The sequence below is a fragment of the Schistocerca piceifrons genome, chromosome 3 (genome assembly GCF_021461385.2).
Source record: "Schistocerca piceifrons isolate TAMUIC-IGC-003096 chromosome 3, iqSchPice1.1, whole genome shotgun sequence".
NCBI classification, from domain to species: domain Eukaryota; kingdom Metazoa; phylum Arthropoda; class Insecta; order Orthoptera; family Acrididae; genus Schistocerca; species Schistocerca piceifrons.
In genome coordinates this window covers 766,826,835-766,838,162 of record NC_060140.1, presented here as the reverse complement: position 1 = coordinate 766,838,162, position 11,328 = coordinate 766,826,835, and the positions used below count along the sequence as shown (strand labels likewise).

The 11,328-nt window shown below is 43.7% G+C and overlaps 1 protein-coding gene across 1 annotated transcript in view; it reads left to right on the top strand.

Annotated features, from left to right (window-relative positions):
• Positions 1 to 518: 518 nt before the first annotated feature.
• The window catches only part of LOC124789039 (dipeptidase 1-like), a 169,110-nt gene continuing 158,300 nt past the window's right edge, over positions 519 to 11,328 (top strand). Inside the window, exons 1-2 of the mRNA XM_047256329.1 lie at positions 519 to 556; positions 8,922 to 9,078. Coding sequence (XP_047112285.1) covers positions 519 to 556; positions 8,922 to 9,078 — 195 coding nt within the window. The remainder of the gene's footprint in view (positions 557 to 8,921; positions 9,079 to 11,328) is intronic.

Below are 11,328 nucleotides of genomic sequence, written 5' to 3'. Positions count from 1 at the left end.
GAATTTATTAAGATTTTCGAGTAATAGTATTGAGACACAGCCCCTCAACTAAGTAACAAAATATTAAAAATTCACATTTGCCTAGTGAGTAGTGCAATCACACTTGTTGCGGTTAATTAGGATAAACAGTGGCACTACAGTCAAAGTCCGGCTTCCACGTGCCAAAACTTTAACGCTCTCGCAAAGTCAAGTAACAAAGGAACAGACCCAAAGTAATTGAGCTAGAAAGTATATTCATACGGAATATTGATTCTCCCGTTGATACCAACACTCTGGTGCATTTAATTTTCTAATTTTAACTTTATTTCCATGTTTGCATAACTTTGCATGCACATATGCCCCTCAAAGGTAATCGGGAAAGAGACCTTCCACAGGGTGAGTCACTAACTATTGCCACCAAGAATAACTCCGAGAGTGTGATAGGAGCTGAAAAGTTTGTGGGACAAATGTTGCATGGGACAACTGTGGCCATAATGTGACATTGGTTTTTTGTTGCTAGGTGGGGTCTCTTCAGAAATATGAAGGTCAACTTTGTTTTCTTAAATGGGATGCTAAGGTTGGTACTTATTTTCTGATAGCGGCTATCGAGACGAATCCAATGATGTGTAACAGTAAGGTCTTTGAAGGTCAACAAAGGCAAAAAGTTGGCATGAACGTCCATTTATAGAAGATGTTCGAAGTGATGGGCGTTGGTATCAATGGAGTGCAGCAATCTTCTTATCATGGATTGAGTGGTATTCCTGATCACATAAGTCCGTGTTGGTTTCACACTCCAAGCATGAGAGAGCAGTTATCATTCATGCTCTGACAATTCTCGCTCGTATGTCTTCAGGTGTAGTTGGAATGTCTTTATAAATAATGTCTTTTACGAATCCCCACGAGATAAACTCCAGAGGCTGTGACACAACTCCTCCGTGTCCAATCCAACTATTTGGGAATGGTCTCTCCGACTCATTTCTATCCATCAGCGAAAAATGTGTCGGACACCCACAGTGTTGATAACACATTCTGTTCCTTGTTCCTAAAGGTATTTCTCCTAATAACAGACCTGATGTTTCTTGCATGGACGTGGTGTACTTCGTACCATTAAGATTTCCTCGATGAAAGAGCGGCCTACAATTCTGTCCTTCAGAATCCTACAATATACATTTACCGACCACGGGTTTTGGTGTGCACGTTGCCGCAGCCATTGTGGATTTTCAGTTGCCCAATAATACATGTTATGCAAATTAACATTTCCGTGGTTCGTGAATGTAGCCTCGTCAAGACAAAATCAAATTAATAAATGTGTCATCCATCTGAATCTGAAGTTGAGCCTATCGGCAGAATTCAATGCGACGCATACATTCCGCACTTGCGATTTGACTCAAACTAACAGAAGGATCTCGAGCCACAGTGGCAAGAGTACTGATTTCCGTTTCCTCGTTAGTAACTTTACTATGCCGGAGATGTTTCCAATGCGTTAAATATCCAGTTGTTCTCAATTTATCATACGCATATTTACATGTACGACGTGTAGGGTGAGTACGTTGAGGATATCATTCATCCTAGTCTCTAGCTCTCACTGAATTTCGTTGGCATTCTCCGTCGATGACTTGTTCTTCGAAAGAATATATTACTCACATTCGCTTGATTCGACTATACTAGTCTTACTGTTCCTATTGGTGTTGTATTGTGAAAACGTCGAGTGGTGTTTACATGTCAATGGCACGTTGGATACGCCGTATTCGGTGAATATTAACTATTTGCAGAACATACAAGGGAGGATGGTCAGAGCATGTGCTTCGATAGCCGGCCTAAGTGACCGAGCGGCTCTAGGCGCTACAGTCTGGAACCGCGCGACCGCTACGGTCGCAGGTTCGAATACTGCCTCGGGCATGGATGTGTGTGATGTCCTTAGGTTAGTTAAGTTTAAGTAGTTCTAAGTTCTAGGGTACTGATGACCTCAGATGTTAAGTCCCATAGTGCTCAGAGCAATTTGAACCATTTTTTTGTGTTTCGATAAGTGCCGAAGTGATAAGGAATGCCACTCAATCCAATATCGTAGCACTGCATTGATACTAATCGTAGCACTGCATTGATACTAATGTTTACCACTTCGAACACCTTCTATAAACGGACGTTCATGCCACCTTTTTGACCTTCGTTGACCTTCAGAGACCTTACTATTACAAGTCATTGTATTCGTCTCGATAGCCGCTATCAAAAAATAAGTACCAAAGTATAGTATCGCATTTAAAAAAACAAAGTTTACCTTCATATCTCTGAAGGGACTCCACCTAGCAACAAAAAACCAACGTCATATTATGGCCCCCGTTGTCGCATGAAACATTTGCCCCACAAACTTTAAGCTATTATAATACTTTTAGAGTTATTCTAGGTGGCAATAGTTAGCGACTCAGAACAGACAGTACGAATCTGATCTATTGTGCGGCCGTTAGAAGAGAGCAATTACTCCAAAATGTTGATGGCCGTTAGAATCCGTTTCTTCTTCAAAGGAGATACTTGATGAACAAGAAGTCCTGCGTTACGTCAGTTGGTACCTTGGCAGGATGGAAAACCTCTGAATTCTGAGGTCACAGACCTGCACGCTCCGCTCAAATTGATGTGATCGCCTGAATAAAAACCTTCAGTAGCGCTGGCGTGCAGGAAGAGTCAGTTAGGTTCTGGAAGGTACCAACAGGTATATGGAGCCATACCGACTCCTGTGCCGTTGGCAACTGCCCTAGGTTTCTCGGCTGAGGATCCAGGCGCCAATAGCCCCGTCGAGTCGGTCCCAGAGAATCTCGAATTTGTTTAAATACAGGGAGTTTCTGGTTAGCGGAGTACAGAAAAATCATCCAGGAGCTATTAGAGCCACGAACGTATACAATGAGCTCCCTATTACACTTCGAAAAGTCATGCTGCAAGATGCCATCGTGCCGAGCGAATAATAAAAAGCATATAGGATGGACATGCATGGTACTCAAGGACAGTGGCATACATGTGCAGATCCACTGAATCTTCCGCATGACGAGATCAACCAGAGAACTCTGTGAAAACATACCGCAAACCATAAAGCGCCTTCGTCTAGTCGGGACCCTTCCGACGATCGTTGCACTGCCGTATACGTCAACGGCGAAGTGTCCGATGGACCAAGCACGCGATTCATTTATCTCCACTCCTTCGTCACCGTTGACCAGCAGTGAGCACGGGGTGCATGAACCAGGCGCTTGAAGGAGAGTGCCATACGCAGCAACGGAGAGGAGACAGTACTGTTGGTCACTGTTGTGACAGTACTGTTGGTAGCGTCTTGGTTCATCTAAGCGGTCAATCGCTCAATAGTTTTACGTCTGATCGAATTTTCTCATTTTGAAAACACAGAACCAGCGATCTGTTTTACTGGCTAAAAACACTCTAAAGTCAAGACGGCATAAATTCTCGTATTTCTTTATTTAAAACAACCGGTTTCGATAGACTTTGATGTCATCTCCAGGTCTTATAAATTTTTTTGTTATGAAAAGCGTTCATTAATTGGCGTGAGCTCCATCTCAAAATGAACATGTTCCACAATTAAAGGGTTTTATAAGACCTGAAGATAACACCAAAGTTAATCTCCACGGCCTGTTTCAAATAAAGAAATATGTATGCAATCTTGACTTTAGAAATGATTCTAGTTGCACATCTATTCGCCAGTAAAGAAATGATTTTAGTTGAACATATACACTTCTCCTCAGACATTGTTGACTCAACTCACATACGGCTCGTGGTGCACCACAGTTCCTCCGGCGCTGGTTTTCATAGCGCCAAATTGCTACGAACGGTATAATTCATCCACGGTGGTACGCGAACTGTTCACAAACATAGCCACCCTTTGCCCGAAAGCCAGTGATATGCCCTTTTAAACATCAGATAAATTGCTACGTTTACGCAATACAGCAACGACAGAACTGTTTCCCGTGTACCCCTGAATCGCTTTACATACCCTACACTGCTAGTGCTGCCACCAGACGTCTTTTAGTTGAAGTCGAATATAGGCGGTGTTCACGTTAATGTGAGTGGCACGTGTGAGTTGTACGGTTATGTACGAAGGCCCGACCGGTTGGCCGTACGGTCTAACGCACGGCTTTCCGGGAGGGAAGGAGCGCTGGTCCGGGGCACGAATCCGCGCGGCGGATTTGTGTCGATATCCGGCGAGCCGGCTGGTTTCCACTCCCAAACAGAACGAGGGAAAAATGACTGCTTATATACCTCTGTACGAGCCCTAATATCTCTTATCTTATCTTTGTGGTCTTTCCGCGAAATATAAGTTGGCGGCAGTAAAATTGTACTGCAGTCAGCCTCAAATGCTGGTTCTCTAAATTTCCTCAGTAGCGATTCACTAAAAGAATGCCTCCTTTCCTCTAGGGAATCCCACCCGAGTTCCAGAAGCATTTCCGTAACACTCGCGTGATGATCAAACCTACCAGTAACAAATCTAGCAGCCCGCCTCTGAATTGCTTCTACGTCCTCCCTCAATCCTACCCGAGAGGGATACCAAACGCTCGAGCAATAGGTCGTGTCAGCGTTCTATAAGCGGTCCCCTTTACAGATGAACCACATGTTGCCAAAATTCTACCAACGAACCGAAGACGACTATCCGCCTTCCCCACAACTGCCATTACATGCTTGTCCCACTTCATATTGCTCTGCAATGTTACGCGCAAATATTTAATCGACCTGACTGTGTCAAGCGCTACACTACTAATGGAGTATTCAAACATTACAGGATTCTTTTCCTTATTCATCTGCATTAATTTTTATTTATCTATATTTACTGTTAGCTGCCATTCTTTACACTTATCACAAATCCTGTCCAAGTCATCTTGTATCCTCCGACAGTCACTCAACGACGACAGCTTCCCGTAGACGACAGCATCATCAGCAAACAGCCGCACATTGCTATCCACCCTATCGAAAACATCATTTATGTAGATAGAAACCAACAGTGGACCTACCACACCTCCCTAGGGCACTCCAGATGATACCCTCACCTCCGATGAACACTCATCATCGAGGAGAACGTAGTGGATTCTATTACTTAAGAAGTCTTCGAGCCACGCACATATTTGGGAATCAATCCCATATGCTCGTACCTTAGTTAGGAGTCTGCAGTGAGGCACCGAGTCAAACGCTTTCCGGAAGTCAAGGAATATGGCATCCGTCTGATACCCTTCATCCATGGTTCGGAAGATTTCATGTTCACGGGCATAGCGTTGTCCGCGATGGAGACACCTTTTTAGTGCAGCATTAGCAACTACTCGTGGCAGAATCGGAGTAGCAGCTTACTGGAAGCTGCAAGCCACCTCGGCTCTGAAGTATCCATTGATGACTGGTTTATCTCTAGGGCTCCCTCATCACCTCAATCCTCGCCACCACCCAATCGTATTAAATTCTAACTGGTTAAATGTAGCTTCCAGAGAAATGGCACGATTTAGTGCAATAGTCTGGTTATTTATTAACAATCTTGCCATTTAAGTGTCAGAGGACTGCATATGATTATCTGCAGCGAATTCTTGGCTGCAACCTTTGAGAAGGCAGTTCTCAGCAATGAAATATTTTAATGATAACATTTTCCTTAGTACGTCACACTTCAGTTTCTTAATTTATCAGTTTAGAAGCTAGAAGGGAAGACTTCGATTGCCTTAGGGGACCTCATTGATTACCTCAGCTGGAAACAGTGTGTGTGTGTGTGTGTGTGGGAGGGGGGGGGGGGAGGGGGGCAGGGGTCTGGCAGAATCTCACGAAATTTCACGTAAATGGGGTGGGGAGGCAATGGAACACTCACATCAATTTTTAAACTCAGGAGTACATACTATTTTAACGAATAAAATTTTGTTTTATTTAATTCATCCCGAGAGTAGAAAGTGAATGTTTTGCTTTACATGTGTGTATGCCTTGGATACCCTGATTTGATACAAGTGCCGCACTTTAGATTTTGTTAGGGAAGTTCGTTGCCGCGCTGGTCGAAATCATTACGTTTCACGCAGTGCGCAAGTCATGACATTCTGGAACTTATACAAACCCGATATTATTGTGTCCAGCACGAATTTGTATCAAAAATTTTGCAATGCGTCTCTTAATCAGCAAGCCAACAAGTCAACAGACATGTGGGAGCTAGAAATTACTGTATGTGTGAGGAAGCTTAGCTGAGGTTCACCAAGAAGAATTCCTTTAGTTATCATATAAATCAGTAGATTGAGAAGCTACGTAATCATACGGTTAGAAGGAAAGTACAAACAATATTATCTTTCCTATGCAAAGCAAAGGTCCAATAACGTCTAATGTATATAATAATGTACACTTAAGAGCCAAACAAACAGGCACAACTTCCTAATATCGTTTAGAGCCCAGCCGGCCGAAGTGGCCGTGCGGTTAAAGGCGCTGCAGTCTGGAACCGCAAGACCGCTACGGTCGTAGGTTCGAATCCTGCCTCGGGCATGGATGTTTGTGATGTCCTTAGGTTAGTTAGGTTTAACTAGTTCTAAGTTCTAGGGGACTAATGACCTCAGCAGTTGAGTCCCATAGTGCTCAGAGCCATTTCTTGTTTATAGCCCTAGTGAGCACGCAGAAGTGCCGCAACACGCCGTGGAAAGGACTTGACTAATGTATGAAGCAGTTCTGGAGGAAATTAACATAATGAATCCTGCACGGCTATCCATAAATACACAATAGTACGAGGAGCTGGAGATCTCTTCTGAACAGCACGCTGCAATGCATCCCTGATATGCTCTATAACGTTCATGTCTGTGGAGTTTGGTAGTCGGTGGAAGTGTTTAAACTCAGAAGAGTGTTGCTACAGGCCCGCTATAGAAATTCTTGACGTATGGGGTATCGTATTTTCCTGCTGGAATTGCTCAGGTCTGTCGGAACGCACAATGGACATGAACGGATGCAGGTGATCCGGCGGGATGCTCACGTACGTGTCACCTGTCAGGGTCGTATACGGACGTATAAGAGGTCCCACATCACTCCAATGGCATACGTCCCACACCATTACAGAGCCTCCATCAGCTTGAACGGTTCCCTGCTGACATGGAGATTCATGAGATTATCTCCATACCCGTATACGTCAATCCACTCGATACAATTTGAAACGAGACTCGTCCGAACAGGCAACATATTTCCAGTTAACAGTCCAATTTCGGTGTGGACGGGCGCAGGGAAGGCGTAAAGCTTTGTGAGGGGCAGTCATCGAGGTTACACTAGTGGACCGTCGGCTCCAAAACCCCAAATCGATGATGTATAGTTGGCACGATGACTCTTGTTGATGGCCCACCACTTAAATGTGCTGCAGTTTGCGGAAAGGTTGCACTTTTAACACTTTGAACGATTGCCTTCAGTCGTCTTTGGTCACGTTCTTGGAGGATCTTTTACCGACCGTAGTGATGTCGGAAATTTGATGTTCTACCGGATTCCTGATATTCACGTACGCTCGTGAAATGGTCATACAGGATAGTCTCCACTTCATCGCTATCTCGGAGACGCTGTGTGCCATCACCCGTGCGCCGTCTATAGCAGCACGCCTAATTTCGCTTAAATCTTGATTACCTGCCACTGGAAAATCAGTAATCACTCTAACAACTGCACCATACACTTTTACTCTTACACAGGCGTTGCCGACCGCAGCGCCGTTTTCTACCTGTTTATATTATCTCTGGCCGCCCCTCTGGCCCAACGGTTCTAGGTGCTTCAGTCCGGAACCGCGTTGTTGCTACGGTCAAAGGTTCGAATCCTGCCTCGGGCATGGATGTGTGTGATGTCCTTAGGTTAGTTAGGCTTAGGTCGTTCTAAGTCTAGGGAACTGATGATCTCAGATATTAAGTCCCATAGTGCTTACAGCCATTTGACCCATACATATCTCTGTATTTGAATACGCATGCCTACACCAGTTTCTTTGGCGCTTCAGTGTGTGTAAATACCCGTAAAAGTTTAGTATTTTAGGAATCCGTCCAAACGATTACTATTCTCTTCGTGGGGCGTTTTCGTCAGTTTGTCGCCGTTTGCCCCTCAGTCCAAATACTAGTCATGATACTGCAAGTTTAGAATAGTGTTTTTAATGATATGTTTAAAGCTCTGTTTACTGCGCATTTTAAATGAAACATAGTTTCATTACTTTTAATTTGTGTTTACAACAATTATTTTTTACCCTCGCGTGAGACAGAGGGGGGAAGAACTTACCACATCTCACCAAAACTCAACGAGGGGGATCAAATTGTAAAGAAAACTTCTCGCAATATTAATAGACGTATCCTTACGTGGTCAAGACTGAGACCAAAAATAAATAATTAATTTTCCCATGGATGCAGTACAAATTGGATACTTACTGCATCCTTCTTTTATAAACTGCATGACGCCCTACCAAGCATAAAGCTACCAAACAGTTTCAAGACGGAATGACCCACACTGTATCAAGGAACAAATAGGAATGGACGTACTAAGAATTATTTAATTGAAATGAAATAGAGGTGAGCACTACATCTATCTACGCTGATAGACAATAAATGTAGTCCGAGAAATCTCTTCGGGATTCCAAAGGAAAGCACTGAATCAAAGCTTTAGTTAAGTGTGTGTGAGCAGGTGACAGACAATATGGTGGAACACCTCGAACGCTTATGACTGAATATTGTAATCCATGATGAAATCTGAACGCTGCCGCTAACAAACAGCGTATATCAAAGGGTGGAACATTTTTTATTCTTAACCTCTTTTTGTGAAAGTAATTGTAATAGGACAGTAGCGTCATAGTAGCCGCATAGTACCCTGAAAATGTGTGTGGAACGTAGTGACTTTTCTGGTGTTCCTTTAACAGCATTGTGAAAGACGTGAAATGAGGAAAAGTAGTTGATAGTCTTTGCCGTATCGACTTTATCCACTTAGTAGTTGTGTACGACGTGTTTCAGGCACAACGACCTGCCCTGGAACATCCGCAAGTTCGTGCACAACCAGTTGCGGGAGTTCAACCTCGCGGCCGACCTGCGCTCCGTGCAGCCGTGGTCACGCAGCGCCTGGTCCCACACAGACCTGCAGCGGCTGCGCATGGGCCTCGTCGGCGGGCAGGTGTGTGACAACACGTACCTTCAAAAGTGCTGCTGCGCTGACCAATGCCCATGGCCACTGGAACTGGAGATTTCCTCTGCCAGCAGTTTGATCCTAGTGATTACTGGAGCCAACTCAGCTGTATCACTATGCATTCAATATGCTACGACCCGTCATAGTACTGTAAACGTGTAATAATACAGCTGAGATGGTTTCAATTAATCGTTGAACTTAGCTTCCACTGTGCCACTCCACTCGAGTACTGGAATGTATAGATAAACTCTCTCTCTCTCTCTCTTTCTCTCTCTCTCTCTCTCTCTCTCTCTCTCTCTCTCTCTCTCACACACACACACACACACAAACACACACACACACACACACACACACACAAACACACAGACCGTCGAAGTTTAAGCGCCGGTGCCTGCACTAGCCCATGTCTTCGGCAGCAAGTGTGACATTTGTACGCTGACGGACAGTAGGCCCAACGGTTCGTTGGATGGTTAGTTTGTGGGGTTTGAAAGGACCAGACTACAAAGGCCCTCCGTCCTAGGGGCAACGTCTCGCATGTTGTTCGTAATTCAGCGATCACAACTGATTGCCAACTTGTTGAGAAGTTAGAGCAAGGTGCTACGTAAACGGGACTTGTCTCCTACGAATGCGATGCTCTGTTCCGTCAGTGGATGACGATTTCGGACACGGACCCGTCAGCAGCTTATTTATCTTCTGGAACCCTTCAAAATCTCTTTGGTTTTTAGATATACAGGAGAAAAATAAACTGCAGAAGGGAACCCATATGCGAATTCGTCGTCCACCAAGGAAAAAGAGCACCACATCTATAAGATACTTAGGCCTCTCTACACAACAGGTTACTCCATCTTCTCGGCTGGCGATAATGTCAAGCAGTTGCAAACAAACAATCTTTCGAAGTTTGTCGCACGATTTCTGCTATACCATGTATCTAACATTCGATGCAAGGAGATTGAAACATCAATTTACCTATATATTCGCATGGAACATTCACGGTGACATATGTGTGCCGACGCTTCTTGCGACACTAGGCTCCAGTTTACTGAATTCAACGTCTATGTGTCGACGAGACTACACCGAGTTTGCAGGTTTTACTATCTCAGTAAGTCAGAGGTAACCAAGTCTCGGGTTCAAGGGCTGTGCTGGGGCAAGACTGCCAAAGCGCTCTGCCTCGCTTCGCGTTTCGCCCACCAACAAGGCAAGATGTCTGATTGCGAGGAGGGGAAAAGGGGGAAACTACGAAAGAGACGGATTTAAATGGCATGAGTCGTACACCATACAACGTGATTTTGTATTTCTTATTTTTCAACAACATAGATCACAAACGAAATAACTGTTTTTAGCCTGCTGAAGTAATATAATTTTTTTCTGATATAAATTATCGGCATATGGACAGACGCTATATAAAGTTTCTGTGTTTCGCACTCTAGTTGCCATGTAATAGTGACCTAGGTCTTTCACAAAAATGTGTCGTTCGAAATATTACGGCACTGTTGCAACATCACTGAGAGGACTTGGAAACTTTATCACAGTAGTGCCATGTAGATGTCCTGGACAGTTTTAATGTAAAAGACTTGTTAAAATTTGAATTATCTTGCATGTCAATCAGTACAAACTGTCGCAATACGGACACACGCAGAATATTTCACAGACTTTCGAACTCAAAGTTTTCACGTGATAAGTGACTCATTTAGTTTTATAATCGAAGAAAAAGTTTTTCACACAAATACGTCGATCGAAATATTGTAGCATTTTGCTAGGTGCTTGTGGGGACTCTACCTCACCAAAGCAGTGTAGATGTCCTGGACTGTTTTAAAGTAAAAGGATTTGTCTTTAAAACTGGAATTACCTTGCAGATCAGTTAGTTACATCTCCACATGCACAGCAAAGCTTTCTACTGAAACGGAGAACTGTGTCCGAAACAGATCGAAAATCTTTATAAAACTACACATGTAATTCTTTCAAGGCCACAATCGATTCTTCAAACTATGTGTTTTCTTTAACACAAGTGAACTTATGGAACTGGCCTTTGACAGAATGTGTCCCTTCTACAACGCAATTTTGTTTTTAAATGAATCCCAAACAATTCAGGAGTAAATAGCCTTGACATGTCTCAGTGTGTGCAGTGCACAGTCAAGCCTACTTAAATTGTAAAGTCTGCAATCCATTCCGGATGTTCTAATTTCCATTCAGACACTCCTTTCTTCTTCATAAATTCAACAACAGCGATTCTTAAATCGA